Here is a 17,030-nt window from a genome sequence, read left to right as displayed (position 1 = left end):
AACAAAAGTCTACAACTTTAATCCTTTTATGCATGAAAATGAAGGTGATATATGTTGCTAATCTGTCCACTTTTGAACTTTTTCAGGGGTATTATTTATAAGATTTATTTCCACCAAAGAATTAAAAATGTGATCAGATGGGAACAAGACCCTAGCCACGGTGGCTCCCAGTGGTGGGAGAACCCCCTTCTCATGATCAGCAGGGACAGTGAAGAACTAAGATACCATCCGACAGCTTCGGACATTATTTGAAATAGTAGGTAAAAACCACTTACAATGTTGGGGTGTGAGAGGCGAAGAAGAACTCCTATCTCAGTTCTTACGATTTTTTTGTCCACCTAAAAGGCAAAATAAAAGATATAAACTGAAAGAAACTTCCACCTTAGCAATATCTTTATTGTAGCAGAAAATTAGAAACAGCAATAACTATCTGGGTGAATCAGGTAACTGGCAGAGGCTAATTCCTAAGCTTTTTTCTTGTGTCCCTTTCCTCCCTTTTCTTTTCAGCTGCATGTCCTTCCTCTCAGATTCAGACATAATGTAGAGCCAATAACCAATATAGATCACAAATCGTCATACCCCTTGCATGACGTCTTCCCTTCTTCCCTACAAAAAGTCATCGTTATCACTATTACCACTAAGGCAAAAGTTCATCTCAACCTATCTTCTTTCTTCTCTTCCTTTCTTTTATGGAAGTCTCTGTCTCAACCCCAATGAAGATGCCAATCACTCCTCACACAGAGGTGGCACATCACCCATCCTAACCAGTCAGGGCACCCTGTTTCCTGGCCATAGTGATAGAGTCAGGAATATCCACCAGACCCAAGTCATCCCACTCAGGATCCTCTCCAGTAATTTTGCTCAAACAATTAAAAAAAAGTAGTCACTTTTTCTCTGAAAGTATGAGAGCAAAAGAGGATAGACTCTGCTGCTACCAGTGATCATATTTGATACCATATGGAGAACACTTTACCGAAAACGAAGCCAACACAGGAAAAAACATTGCTGAGATATGAAGAAAGAGTACTGTTAATATAATTTAATACTCTGGATTCAGTTATGCATGAGCTAGTTTGCCCTTTAAACTTTCTAATTATATGATCTACTAAAAAAAATTTTTTTCCTGCTTAAGTTATTCAGAGTCAGTCTCTGTTGCTCACTATAGAAGAACCATAGTTGGTTGACCAGTTGATCTCCATGTTTGGGACAATGGTCATTTAGTTTAAGTCATATATTTTAAGAACAAATTAGAGATGCTCTAATTTTAAAATCACACTATTGTTAATACAAAATGAAGAATGACTTGCTAGAGTTAGCAATGTGTACATGGAGATGGTGTGATATGTGGGCTGCTGAGGTCGGTCAGTGATGCTGGGAGCCCAATCCCTGGGATAAAGACATTGTTTTCTAGGCGGTAGTGAAGTGATAGGATGAGACTCTAAAATGAAGAATGACTTGCTAGAGTTAGCAATGTGTACATGGAGATGGTGTGATATGTGGGCTACTGAGGTCGGTCAGTGATGCTGGCAGCCCAATCCCTGGGATAAAGACATTGTTTTCTAGGCGGTAGTGAAGTGATAGGATGAGACTCTAGAAAAGTTTTTTAATTCAGTGAAAGCATTATAAATTTCATAAAATATTGCTATTGAGTAAGAGTCACTCCACTTGTACCAAGTGAGAGATTTTTTAAAAAGACAGGCATTGCTAGAACATTCACATGACATACACAGATCTCTTTTTCAATGTCAGGCATATGTGACGTTCTCTATCCCTTTTTCAATTGCAAACCTGAGTGAGGCCAGATGTTTTCATCTACTTCAAACAAAACAACAGACCACAACAAATTGAATGCAGAAATAGTGAGAATCAAGCTGTCTTTTATCACAACAGATAGTAAAGAGATTTGCAAAATAATGCCACTCTTCTCACTAAATATTTTTTACTTTGGAAAGTACAGTTATTTTCATTAAAAATGCATTTTTGTTAAAATGTAACGGGCTTATTATTGTCATTTTAAAAATTAATAAATATTCTTAATGCTTCTCAGTTTTAATCTCTAATACAGTAAATATGTATAGTTATTTGATGTTCTCAATAATTTTACAAGTATAAAGGGCTTTTGAAAGCCAAAAAATTTGAGAACCACTACTACAGAAAATTTAACATTATACATTTGAAAACAGAAGGAAAGAAAAGAAAAAAATGCTAGTAATAGTAACAATTTTAATGAAAGAAAAATGCTCCCTTGAATGCTGGAGCCCAGAGTGAATAATGTGCAGGTCATGGCATAAGTGGAGGCTGAGACAGTGAAGCAAATAAGAATCTTAGAAAAAGGAACTTAGAGAAAAGGGGGGATAAAGCACCACCAATCCAAAGAGGGTAAACTGAGCAACAAAACCTGGACTACAAGTCAAAGTGATGACGACCAAGCAAACCAGAAGAGGGTGAAGTTGAAAGGGAGAAGTGGACAAAGAGGGAATGGACAGATAAGTGGCTGAGAAACCAAGTACAAGACCACAGTGAGGCCAGAAAATCCTCCACAGAGGGAAAATCTAAGGGTCATTTGTTGTGTTTTTGAAAAGAAGATTCAGAACTTCTGAGGCAGCCATACTTTCAAGGACAGTTATCTCCAAAGGTGTCAGGTCTTGGAGGTCATGCAGGTGTGGGTCTTGACAGCCATCTCACCTCAACCTTCCCAATATTCCTCTTGTTCCAGAAGTTAGTGTTTTCCTCCCACTTTTTTTTTTTGATTGGTAAAGGGATCGCAACCCTCAGCATCAACCTTCCCAATATTCCTCTTGTTCCAGAAGTTAGTGTTTTCCTCCCACTTTTTTTTTTTTTGATTGGTAAAGGGATCGCAACCCTCGGCACCACGCTCAGCCAGTGAGCACACCGGCCATCCCTATATAGGATCCGAACCTGCAGCCTTGGCGCTACCAGCGCCACACTCTCCCGAGTGAGCCACAGGGCCGGCCCTTCGTCCCACTTCTGAATTGCCCTTCCAAACTCCTGGGGAGCCCTGTAGAGAGTCTGAGCTCTCACCTTGCCACTCAGAATGAGTAATATTTTCCTAGAAAATAACTACCTAGCAAGCCACAAGTCAGTGGGCAGCAGTCTGAACAGTCATTATTGCCACTTGAAATTAGCTTCCAAGCGCTACCATAATTAGCATCTTTAGAAGCATCAATAGGCAGATTTAACAAACCAACATGACTACAATATTGAAACCCCTAAGACATACCCTCAGTATCTACAAAATACCTTGAAGAATGGCAGTTTTTCAATACTAATAATTAGCAATTATAAAACTATAAATCCTAACTTAGGGTATGTATTTCAGCCCAGTTCTTCAGAAAACAGATGTGAGGCAATGATTAACATTCTGGTGTTTTATCTGGAAGGAGCAAACCCAAGGCAGAGAGCGTGAGGAGAAAGGGGAGTACAGAAAGGTAGGGGAGGCACGATGCAGTCAGCACACTGGCTACTGCGTCACAATGAGCTGTCGAGACTCCCAACAGGTTGTACAGGCAGCTGCATCTGATTGGCACCCGGTACTTCTCCAGTGGGCTGCACCAGGCCACCACGACTTGAAGAGGCCCATGGGAAGGAGGAAGGAGGGGGTATTTATCAGCCCAAGCACCTCCTTCTCCTATTTCCAGTTGGTGAAATTTGGCCCCCTGGGTTAACTTTTCCATAGTTCTAGGATGCACAGTCTCTCTGGCAGTCACTTGAGATGCCATATCCTTCCTCAGAAGATGTCATATCTCATTCAAATCCAAAAGTGGCTGGAAGAGCCAGAAGTTTCAGGTGTGTAGCTCGTTGGTCTAGCTGCATGAAGTGGCCAAAGGGCATTTCGGCTCCCCCTGGCCTGGGTGGCAGGTGGGCAGAAAGAACCTGAGGAGGCCCATAAGAATTTTGTCCAATCACAGTGCATTCTGGAGTTTTTTTCTGTCACTAGGTAAACTAGATTGACAGCAGTGGAATCACAGTCCTGCTTCTCTAATTTATGGTGTTTTATTGCTGATAAGAAAGAGGTTTGTTTCCCATTTACATTCCTTCTGTCCTTGTGGCAATATGAAATGGATAATCATCAAATGGCTTGGGCACATGGGATTTTTCTGTAAAGCCTTGTTTTAGCTCCTCTAGTTGAACTACTTTAAGTATTCAAAGAAATATTTCCTTATGTTCTTATGAATTATTCTGGAAACAGCCAATATTTCTGGCCATTGACATTCTTTCAATATAAAACATACTTTTTTGAAGATTATACACAGGAAAAAATTAATAAACAATTTAATAAAAGCAATTATATAGATTTGTACAGAATCAAAACTCCATGAAATTCAAGATTCCTTAATATTGAAAGAGATTATACACAGGAAAAAATTAATAAACAATTTAATAAAAGCAATTATATAGATTTGTACAGATTCAAAACTCCATGGAATTCAAGATTCCTTAATATTGAAAGAAATCCCAGTTTTGCTGTCTGCCCCCAGCAGAGGGTAGAAAGAAGTGGACAAGAGGTGTATTTCTAGAGTGATGCGGGGTCGGAACAGAGTTGATCAAATATGGACCTTCATTAAGATACTTTAGAAAATATATTCCTGTGCTGGGGTCGAGATGGTTTATGAGGAAAAGAAGGAAAGAAGGATTAAAAGAAAGCAATAAGAACTTAAAATTTAAAAAAAGTTTGTGCATTGTGGGAATGATTATAGAGATAGAGGTGGTGAATGAACTGTAAAAAAGGAGGCAGATACAACACCAGATTTCTGTTGGGCCTGAGCCACGTGGCGTCCTAGACCAAACTCCAGAACTTGAAATACAGTCATGCACTGCATAATGATGTTTCAGTCAAATACTGTATATATGATGATGGTGTTATAACTATATAAGTATAATTATTTTTACTGTACTTTATCTATGTTTAGGTATGTTTCGATACACAAATACCACTGTGCTACAATTGCCTACAGTATTCAGTACAGTAACATGCTGTGCAGTTTCTAGCCTAGGAGCCATAGGCTATACCATACAGCCTAGGTGTGCAGTAGGCTGTACTGTCTTGGTTTGTGTAAGTACACTCTATGATGTTCTTACGACAAAATTGCCTCATGATGCATTTCTCAGAACGTATCCCCGTTGTTGAGTGATGCATGACTGTACTCTTGGCAAAGTGGGATGACCTTTACAACTAAAGACTCCTGCTCTTCTTGTTCTATGACTCAGTCAAGTACAGCAGTATTTCCACATAAAATGCTCAGCCTCATCTCATTTTCCAGGGATTGAGATCTTGAGATGATAAATCTTGTATTGTCACTTTCTTCTTTCTCTGGCTTCTTTGGCTTGTTTTTAGTTTGAAAAATGTCCAAAGAACATGATGCAAAGTACGGAAACATGTGCTTCTTCAATACTTTATGGAAACAGGCAGAATAGAAATCGCTAATGGACAGATCAACAACCAAATGTCTTTAAGCTTTCACAATGATTCCCTTCTGCACAGCTTCTGCTTAATTTAGCATCCTGTTTTCTGACATTCAACAAGTACACGTTGGCATTAACATGCTTGGTGAAAAGACTTGACAACTGCAGTTTTATTAAATTCAAGAATGACAGTTTAAGTCTACATGGATTTGAAAGCTAAGAACTGCTGTTTGAACATGCAAAAATTAAATGTGGGACACATACAAACATTGAGGTTTTCCTCCATGAGGCTGGTACCTCCAATAATTACAGAATTTTAACTAAGTCTTTGGTTAAAAACCAATTTCCTTTATCTTCTTGTTCTAACAGAAGCCTGAGCACTCATGCCTGTGCCACTTTTTCATAGTCTTCTCAAGAGGTGACTTGTTTTTGTCCCAGCAGGAAATGCACCACAGGGCTGGGAAGTAGGAGCGATATCGTTCTTGCTCCTCATTGCTGAATCCAAATAATTTATCCTCCATTCTCGCTCAAAATCCCAGCTTCTTTGGAGTGTCTGCCATCAGCAACCTCTCCCCGTTGTAGAAATCCCCCCATCTCCCTGTCCCCCACTCCTATACTGATGATTTTAGCTTATCCCCTCTATCTCAACCATGACTCCTGTCAAACTTCTTAATAATTTCAACTTTCATGTGGATGATTCATTCAACATTCTGAGCTCTTAGTTTCTTTACCACTTCCTCTATTCCTCCTATGATCTCTTCCTCCACTGCTCCTTAGTAACCCATTCCCTTGGTCACATTTCAGGCCTTATCATTACTATCAATTGAACCCCCTCAAAAATCTTGATTTCAAACATCACATTCTCTGATGTCTACCTCCTCTCTTTACGACTCTCATTTAGCTTATATTCTATGGTCCATTAGTATCAGCTCTGCTTTGCACATACATCCAGCTCCTTTTCCCTTCTCTCCCTCTGTTTTACTTTGCCAGACAAAACCCTTACTTTGGTTAAACTCCACGTTTCTCTTACTTACTCCATGTCTGTGCCTGAACTGAAATGGCTAGAAGAAAATGCACAACCATGCTGACTGGTCTCGCTTTTTGTTTATGACCCCAAATCTCAAGGGGTGCCCTCAGCTTTCTCACTCTGCATTAGAACATTTTACACTTTCCCTCCCCCAACCTCAAATACTCCCTCCTCCTTTCATTCTCCTCTCATGGTCTGGCTTCTAAGTTCACTGAGAAGTTATAAAAAACAGAAAGAGAACGCCATCTTCTCATCAACGAATCTGTCAATCTATTTGCACCTGTATTAATTAATTTTATGCATTTATTCCACAAATACTCATATTTGTGAGTATCCAAAATGATGCTATTCTGGACGTGAGGATACAGCCATGGATAAAACAGATAGACTTCTTGCCTTAAGAAACTTATGTTCTAGTGGAGACAGAAAATGAACAAATAAATAAATAAAGGTCAAGAGTTGATAAGTACTAGGCAGAAAGAAAGCAAAAACGAAACCAAGGTAAGGGAGATAGAGTGATGAAGGGCGCTATTTGAGATGGACGGTCAGGCAAGGTCTCTCTGATGACTAGAAGCCAGGTCATGAAGAGCCATGTTGACCATGGTAAGGATTTTGTACTTTAGTAAGAGAGAGGTCAGACACAACAGGAAGGTTCTGAGAGAGGAATGCCATGATCTTAGTTAAGTTTTAAAAGGACACTCTGACTCTTGTAGGGGTGAGGATGATGAGAAGAGTAGAAGCAGGGAGACCTAAGAGGCTATGGCAGTCGTCCAGGTGGAAGATCCCAGAAGTTTGGGCCGAGATGGTTGTGATGAAGGAGGTCAGAAGTGGATGAATTTTTTTAAGGAAGAGCCATCAGTATTTGAACATGGACTGGCTATAGGGCGTAAGAGAAAGAAGTGTAAAGGATGACTGTAAATTTTTTGGCCTGAGAAACAGGAAGAATAAAATTGCCCTTTACTGATATGGGAAAGAATGGAGAGGAGCAGCTTCAGAATGACGCTAATAATGCCTTGGTCCCGTCCATCGTACTGAATGCATCGACCATTCTTCTTCTCCTTTTATTCAGCTCACTGATCATCCTTGAAGAAGTCAAGATAGTTTCCACTTGTTAGTCCTTCCACTTTGCACTTGACAGTCTTTTATCTCGAATGCTCTTCTCCCAGATCTTTCAGTGTGAGTTTGGGCTTGGTGGAGAGAAGAATGGAAAAGGCAGCCACAAAGAGCGGGTGATGGTTTAGAGGGCAGTGACAAGCACTGGACATGGTGGGTGGGACAGGCAGGAGATGTCAATTGTTAGAGGAATTGATATCCTATTCTATCTTACATTTAACACTGACTGACATAAAGCCAACTTTGTTCTGATCAGATTGGGAGGACAGACTCTGATAAAGCGTTTCAATCAAATAAGCTTGGCTTTGAAAATTGTGGGACTCAATATTTTTTGATAGTTCTGTTCCCAGCCACCTCCTACTCCATGCAGACACTAAGACATTGGAAGGCCAAAAGGAGAAGAGCAGGACTTGCCAGTGGAGGTGGAAGCCAAGGACTGGAATAGAGTTTAGGCAAGACAAGAATATCTTTGAGAGGCTTAACTCAAAAAGAAAGACACCTGTATTTCAGAACCTGAAGCCTCTGTAAGAAAGGCAGCTTCAGAGCAGGTCAGCTCCTCCAAAGGAGGTTACCTCTGCTCCTTCACTCTTACATTCTAAATACAAACCTTCCTGCTTGCAAATGCCAGAAATTCATTTCACAGGGAAGTTTTTTTATTTTACAGAGACTAAAACAGGTTTAAAATGTTCCTGAGAGAGATAACAAACTGAACGAAGTTTGTACAAAAGATTTGGCTGATGCCAGACTCTTACTAGAAACAGGTTTGGCTTAGCAGAGGTGGGGAGAAGATGAAAGGAATGTGGTATCTAAAGCAGAAAGGCCTTCAAGTCTTTACACAGCACCTATTTCATTTCTATATATCTCCCTGAAATTAAGAATACATGGGGTTAACTGTGATTGAATGTCTCCCATCTTTAAGAAGATCTCCTCTCCCAGTCTCTCATTGCCCTCTCCAGCTTCCATCTTTGCTCTTCTTCACAGAAAACCTCTCCAGCATTGCCTCTGCATTCTTTCCTTCCTTGCCTAGGAGTAGAGGAAATAAAACTGATTATTCCGGGCTGGCCCGGTGGCGCAATGGAGAGTGTGCCGCTTGGGAGCGTGGAGGTGCTCCCGCCAAGGGTTCGGATCCCATGTGGAGACCGGTTCCCGCTCACTGGCTGCGGGCGGTGCGGGCGCAACACCGAGGGTTGCGATCCTGTCGCCGGTCCCCGGTACGGGCGCGACACCGAGGGTTGCGATCCCGTTACCGGTCAGTAAAAAAGACAAAAAGGAAAAAAAAAAAAACTGATTATTCCATGTCACCATCCTGGTCTGACTTATCTTCTACTTTAAAGTCTGCAGCAGAATTGTAATACTTCCTAACTTGTCAGCCTGCTTTGATTCTTACCCTTTTCAATCATTCCTTCTGCACACAGCAGCCAGAATAATGCCTTTAAAACGTAAATCACACCATGTCACTCCTCAGCTTAAATAAATGTCTTTGTTGGTGTCCCACTGTGCTGAGAATAAATGTAAACTCTTTACCATGGGCCGTAAAACACAGGATGGCTTGGCCTCACCCTGTTTGCCTCACCCCATTGGTCTGATGTCATTTTTCTTTCTCCGCAGGCCAGTCAGCTCCTGGACCGGGCTTCAAGACCTTTGAACTTGCTACTCCCTCTTCCACCAGATATTCTTCTTCACTTAGTGCATTGAGAGTCCCTGAGAGGCATTTCGTGGCTACTCTATCAAAAGTAAATACACATACAGACACACATACACATACGCATACACCATGGAACACACCATTCTATTTCCTTTATGATATTCTCAAGAACCTATGTTGTTATTTAATTACTGATTCATTATTTGTTTCTTCCTCCAGAGCACAAGCTCTACGACAAAAATTATCTTGTCTATTTTCTACACATCGATATCTCCAGTATTATTTACCAAAGCTTGGTATTGCTGGGGCTCAGAAAGCAATACCCCAAAGAGAAGGCCTCAGAAGCAGCCTCAAAAGCAAAGTTTTCCTCTGACATTCTCTTGCCCTCCTGTCTCTGAGCCTCATTCTCCTCTAATGCAAGCCACAGAAACTAGAATGTCTCTTCCCCAAGGGGGGGTCACAGATATACTCAAATCTTCCCCCTGCCTCTCTGTCTTGGAGCTGGCCATAAAAAATTGTGTGATTGCAGATCATAAGATCCCCATTTCAGAAAGGGTCCTGCCCTTTACCCTGGAGGAATGAATGCTACACAGAGAAAACAAGAAGAATCTGAACAAACAGGCCTTGCTGGGTATCCCCATTCAGTCTATTAATATTACATCATACATTTCTTGTCCAATCACATTTCTTCATGGCTATGCCTGCTTCATAGAACATAAGCATAAATGTGGTCAATTTTTCCTATATCCTTGAGTCTTCATTTGGAAGGCTCCCATTTCATGTAAAACTAGGATATAATAAAATTTGTTATGCCTTTCTTCATATCAATTTGTGTTTACCAGGTGATTTTTCAAAGAACTTCCAGGGAGTTGAAAGAGATGTCTTCTCTTGGCCCCTACAGTATATTTGTTGAATGAACAAATGCGGGATGAGAGCTGGTGGCTGAATACAAGTTTGGTGACTCAAAGAAAAAAAAATCCTGGTTTAAATTTAAGCTTTAGCAAGATAAGATTAGAATCAGTTAATCAGTTCTCATCCTGCTATTTAAGTCTGCATGGCATTTTTTCTTGTTATGGACACCAATGGAGAGAATGCTTGTCTGATAGCCAGAGCTAAGTATCCAGATCCTCTAGAGCCTGCATGTATAGTAGCTTGTGATTTCCAAACTACGAGCTACAAAGGGTTACTATATTATTTCAGTTTGAGCTCTCTAGGTAAATGAGAAACATTCCAAGCAATATAATTTTAAAAAGCTCAGGTGGAATTACTGACTCTCCAAATCCACTGCAGCAGGTACTGATATTCCTGCCTGCTCCTCTCCCCCATCATAGGATATGGAGCTTTCATAGCTGCCAGAAAGGAGTCCTATTCTTTTCCGTTAAACAGCACAAGTTGCCTTTAATATGGGTGATCCATGATTTGTATCAAACACAACCAAGGAAGTGATTAAATGAGAATGAAATGATAGAGATTAAAAAATAACAGTGAGAACTGGAGTGTACTATCTATTCCCAAAGAAGAAGCTGTGATATCCTTGGTAAGCAGGGAAACATTCTAGGGATGCAGCTGTGGATTCTTTGCTTTGTCTCTGTGCTTTCCAGGAGCACAGAGCCTTGCTGCACCCCTAAAAGGTGCCAACACCAGCATGGTCAGATCTTTACAAAAAAGAAATTGATATCCTGTGATGAAAAGAGAATTAATGTTAAGCCACGCAAATTCTCTTTTAAGGCTTATCAGATCTAGAAGAAAATAAACACATATTATATATTTTTATTAAAGTATCATAGCCACATTTTTAAAAATGTGAAATATAAAAAATAAGAGCAAGGAACATATCCACCACAACACAAATCATCATTAGCATTTTGGTTTTTCCTTTCAGCTTTTTAAACTATGTATTACTTCTTTCCAAATATGAAAATGTAATTTTGTTATCTTTTTCCACTAAAAATATCATAAAATTTAATGGATACCTAATATCCACAAGCAGAATATAAAATAGCTTCCTAAAGACCCAGTGCTCATCATTAGCATTTTGGTTTTTCCTTTCAGCTTTTTAAACTATGTATTACTTCTTTCCAAATATGAAAATGTAATTTTGTTATCTTTTTCCACTAAAAATATCATAAAATTTAATGGATACCTAATATCCACAAGCAGAATGTAAAATAGCTTCCTAAAGACCCAGTGCCTTCAATTCCTAGGCCTTAATGTTAGACACTTACACTTCCTTACAATCTGTTACTAATATAAATCATTCTGTAATAAATACCCTTGGCTGTACATTTTGTAAAAAATTCAGTCTGAATCCTGGCTCAGCCATTTAGAGTCCTTTATCAAGTCCCTTAATCTGTATGAGGATTACTTCAATTTCTCTAGGTATAAAATGGGGATGATAATTGCTGCTCTGCAGTATGATTGTTAAAAGGATTAAATGAGAATATGTGTGAAATTTCCTGGTCCATGTTAGATGTCCAGTAAATGTCAGTGCCTTTCCTAGAATGACTTCTAAAAGCAAGGTAAGCATTTCCTAGTCTTCTGTTTGCAATGTTCTAATTCTTGCCGGAGAAGACACCATAACCAAAGCATACTAAATTTAGAAATACTGGAATTTATGAGAGTGTTCTGCCTAGGGGCAGGCAAAAAAGTGTCTACTACACATGAAGACACATTTCTATTTTTCCTTTTTCTGAAAGTAGATGACAATGTCATCAAAATCCTAGACTATATCCCAATATAATCTTCCTGCCTGATGGTTATAATCAAAGAAGGGAACGGATGCCTATTCGCATTTAAATAAGTACCTTCTCTTGCTTTTTCTGAAGACTAAGATAGGAGGTGCACTGCTGTGTTTTAGCTTCAGGAAGGTTTTAAGACTGTTTCTTATGGTTTATAACTACCGTTGACCATCAGGATCAGACCTGAGTTGACTAGAAACTAGGGTACCAGCCATGTCCTGTACATATTCAGGTTCTAACAGAAATATAACACATGCCATCCTTTCTTCTTAGTGCCTTTTAGTAATTTTTATGTGGTCAAGACAGTACCTCTCCAAATGCTTTTTAAATGATAAAGATGGCATGAAAACAGCACAGTCTAGTTTTCACTTTCTTTCACTCAAACAGCAATGATTCAGCTGCACAATTCCCAGACCATCTGAAGTGAAGGGCAGAGCACTAAATACAGAAGCCTGAGATACCCCTTTGATCTTTTTCTTGATACTTAAAGCTAAATGATTTACTACTAGTTATAAAACCAAGTAATCAATTATATTCAAAAAGCTTATGAGTGTATAACCTGTTAAATAACAAAGTAAAAAATATTGCTGGAAGAGCTTCTTCAAAGATGCATGTTTATTGCTCAATAAACTTCCTTTAAAAAAATGGGCTATAGAAAAAAATGTCTTTTAAATGATTCTTCTAGAGCTATGCATTACCAGAAAAAGGTATAAATGAAAAAGTATGTAATAATGCTTGGGGGTTGGAATTGGAAAGAGAGAGAGTCTAGAGATCTCAATGATTTAAGGTTGAGAAGAAAATCCCATCGTCGATGTTTTCCCCTAGCTGTACACTCTTTTCAATGTGTAAGTCTGGCTTTGCCTTCCTTGCTTAGGAAACTTCCTAGCATGAGTGAACCTCAGAGCATCACTTTTCATGAGGAGATCAGATACTTCCAAAATCAGAAATGAAAGTGTGCCAGCTGAGTGCTTCTCAGCATCTTTTCATGCAGTCACATGCACATCCTCAAAGTACTCCCATCAGCATGTCCTTACATCTCTTTTGTGTTAAACGACTCACAGTTTAAGTTTCATGTGAGAGTAATTGGGTAGATTTGCACACACCCCATGTTAATGCTCTATCATGTCTCCCTGTCTAATACTTTCCAAGACTGTCAGGTTTCAGAGGAGGCCGTGGCCATGGGGTCTGTGATCCATCACTGGGCTGGTCTCTGATGTGTTGCTGCAGGGCTGGTTGGTCTCTGAATGTCTGTCTGGTATTTGTGGGCCTTTTCCACACAGTTAGTCAACTCCGTGATCTGTCTCCAGCCACCTGTAATTGCGGGTACCCTCACCTCATCGGGTCTCTAGTGCAGACAGCATGTGGTGATGGCCCTTGAGTGTGGCCTTGTCATCCCCACTGTGGAGACCATGCTCCCGTGGGTTACCTAAGGTTCTCTGGAACCCAGAGACCAGTGGAGAAAAACAGGGCAAGGGAGACAGAGCTCTGAGAGAGCGGAACTCAGACTCAATATTTACCTTACAGAAACACTTTTAAACTAAAAGTGACTCTTAAATTGGAAGAAACAAGATATATTTGACTGGAAATTTTAAGTATTTTTTTTTCCTCAGATACCCAGTGGTACCAGGTTCAGGAGAAATTTTAATGGTCATAGAAAATAGAGGATTAGAGGACACTTTTACATCTTTTTGCAGGTATGTGTTAGGTAAATTTTGACTTAACACTCATCCACGTTCCCCTTCATAAGAATACATCAAAATTTAAAAGAAAAAGATGTTAAGAGTGGATCTTTGATTTGTTGATAAAAGATAACATTCACAACTTTTAGTACTTTATAATGTATGTCACACCTTGAAACTGATCAGGACACCCAATAGGACACGATGATGGAAAAAACAGTTCTAGACACTATGATCCCAAAATCTCAAAGAAAAATCCTGCCAATGATAGCTTAGTAAGTTGTGGGGTGGGGGAAAGGCATGTTAGATATAACTCTTCATTTGATACATTTTTTAGACTTCTGGGGTAGAGATAAGTTGAGTAACTTTAACTGAATTTGTCCTGTGGCAGACACTTCCAGCAGAGAGGACATGGGAACCTGATACACAGCTGCACCTCTGGGCAGCACTGTGTCCCTTCCACCATTTTAGACTTCTGGGGTAGAGATAAGTTGAGTAACTTTAACTGAATTTGTCCTGTGGCAGACGCTTCCAGCAGAGAGGACATGGGAACCTGATACACAGCTGCACCTCTGGGCAGCACTGTGTCCCTTCCACCCCTAGGACAGAGAGGGGAGAGCCTCAGCAAGCAGTGTATGTAGTGTGCATATCTCACATACCCCGCTTGATTCTTCTTTAACGTGTTAGTAGATGTTGTATGCTGAGACTTATGAAACTAAGGTTTTAACAGAGTCTGGAAAAGAAATACATTGCTGTGTTCTCTGCACATAGGGAATATTATCTATCCTTGTTTCACAGTGTGACTTAGAAGCTGCACTTAGCTTCTCTGTGTCTGTATCATAAAGACTTGATCATCTTTTGGCTTAGCAAGGAGACAACATCTAGTTTCAGTCCCAAATCTAGGCCAAGATCATTCCAGACTTCTTTTTTTTTGTCTTTTTCCCTGTCAGGGCTTAGACGGCAAATAGAAAAGGCCCAGATTTGGGACTCAAAAGCCCTAGGTTCTATTCTACATTCTGTTGTGTACCTTGGACATGTCACTTTGCTAAAACTCCCATAAGTAAAACCCTAGCTTGGAGAGCTTTGCACTAACATGTAAAAGGTGCTGCTGCACAGTGTTTAGTAATTAAATCTGAGTTCCATTGTTAGCATTATGCTCCTTTCCTGTTAAAACTACTAAGGTGACATACAGTGATTTCAGAGTGCCTGATTTTTTTAAAAAGTTGAAAATAAATTCAATACAGAAAACTATTTGGATATCTTCTAATTAATATCCTCTGCACATAGTCATTCATTTCCCTTCTTTCAGCAAATTAATGGTTTTGGAGTTCCATAACTTGAAATTTTTTTAGCCTTCCTTTTCTCCTCTCTTCTTATACTTTTTGGATGAATGCAGCTTTGATCTACATTCAACTTTGTACCATAAAGAAATATAAAAATAAGAATGCATTAACATATTTTTCCCTGTTAATAATAAGCTTTTCCCTGTCTCACTAACATATGAATGTTAAGTTTGCTTTGAGGCTGATAGGATTTGTTCCTTCGGGCTCTCTTAGTTCCCCCAGTTGGGGTCCATTGGACACCACTCCCCAGTTCTGAGTCTGAGTGTCCTGACCCTGGCCTCCTTTCAACTTTCCCAATGCCCCAGCACCTCTCCCTTGGTTACAAGGCATTTCCCACTCAGCTCTCTGAGAAGTCTGTAGTCTCCAGCTGCTGCTAGGGTAGGGTAACATAAGCTGTCCCTCTGAAATTTCCTGTCTTTCACTGGTTACGCATTTTCTTTTTTTTTGCTCCACAGACTCCATTAAAAGATCCAACCATCTACTCCTTATAAGAGCACTGGGGGTCCAATGTGAAAATTTGAGTGGATGGCAGACCAGCAAAGTGTGTTCACCTTTTGGGCAACAGCACAGCACACAGACCTATTCATGTTCTCTCTCTCACTCTCTTTTTTTGTCTGTCTCTCTGCCTCATCAGCCTGCTTTTGAATTATGGCGCTTATTTTAAAAAAGGCAACAAAATACCTAGGAGAGATCAATATAATAAGAGGGATGAGCAAGCAGAATAGTGACAGATTTCAGCCATGCTTATATCAAAAAGAAAACAAATCCAGCCATCACAATGAACTCTCTACATGAATGTTCAGACTTTCAAGTGGATCCTTGGATGGCAAAGCATACAAATCAGGCCAAGATTTTAACATTCAGCCCCCACCACTTTTTCTCTCTTGTTAGACATACACTTGTCACAAACTGAATAGAAATATCCCTGTTCCTATTCCAGGAAACTGGTTTAATAGCCCCTATGAAAATCAATAGGTTCCAACTGACAGAATGCTTGAAGAAGTTTCACTTCACTTGACACAGCTTGTTATCTGCAAGCTACTTTACTTAATGTGTTCTGAGACCTCAATTGGGCCCAAAAAGTCTATTTGAGCTGGTGATTTATTATTCTCCTCTTCATCATTGACCAAGGTGACCTTGCCTGCACTTCCAGAGCACACCGATGAGTGGCTAAAAGTGTCTAATAACAGTGTTTAATAGAAGCATATCTTTAACCCAGATTGAAACATCCATCTTAATTATGTACATCATAGCGATTGGAAAATGCATGGCTCATGGTCAGTTTTCCACGTTCCCAAAGGTTAGGTAGAAAGAGACAGAGCAGGGAATCTCCATCATCCATCCCCTGAGTCTGCCCAGATTGAGGATCTCCCTGGAGAAGTTGGTGGTTCCTACTCACTAAGATGAGAGGGTAGGTACTTTCCTCCTCTCGGCCCAAAAAAGTCTCATTTATTTTGTAATTTTTAAATTTATTTTTTTTGTCCAGCTTTATTGAGGTATAATTAACAAATAAAAATTATACATATATAAGGTGTACAATGTGATGCTTTAATATACATATACACTGTGAAATAATTAACCACAATCAAGTGAATTAACATATCTATCACCTTGTAAAGTTACCTTTTGTGTGTGTGTGTGTGTGTGTGTGTGTGTGGTGAGAGTATTTAAGATCTACTCTCCTTGCAAATTTCAAGTGTTCAGTACATTACTATTTAACTATAGTCACCATGCTGCACATTAGGTCTCCAAACTTATTCATCTTTTGACTAAACATTTGTAGCCTATGACCAAAATCTTCCCACTTCCCCTACACTGTGACCCTTGTAGCTAGCCTTCTACTCTCAATTTCTATGAGTTCAATTTTTTTAGATTTCACATATGAGTGAGATCATGCAGTATTTGTCTTTCTATGCCTGGCTTATTTCCCTCAGCATAATGCCCTGTAAGTTCATCTTTAAAAGATGACGTGAGGAATACTGAGATAATTCATTTATGCATGCAACAAATTTTTACTGCCAGAGTGTCCGCAAAGTCCCTGGCACACAGCAACTGCTCAGT

The 17,030-nt window shown here is 39.7% G+C and overlaps 1 protein-coding gene across 1 annotated transcript in view; it reads right to left on the bottom strand.

Annotated features, from left to right (window-relative positions):
* CAMK4 (calcium/calmodulin-dependent protein kinase IV) overlaps window positions 1-17,030 on the bottom strand; it is a 159,266-nt gene that overhangs the window by 103,589 nt on the left and 38,647 nt on the right. The window contains exon 3 of the mRNA XM_008587851.1: window positions 276-338. Coding sequence (XP_008586073.1) covers window positions 276-338 — 63 coding nt within the window. The remainder of the gene's footprint in view (window positions 1-275; window positions 339-17,030) is intronic.

The sequence above is a fragment of the Galeopterus variegatus genome, unplaced genomic scaffold, assembly GCF_000696425.1.
Source record: "Galeopterus variegatus unplaced genomic scaffold, G_variegatus-3.0.2 Scaffold4571, whole genome shotgun sequence".
NCBI classification, from domain to species: Eukaryota; Metazoa; Chordata; class Mammalia; order Dermoptera; family Cynocephalidae; genus Galeopterus; species Galeopterus variegatus.
This window is presented reverse-complemented; position numbering and strand designations above follow the sequence as displayed.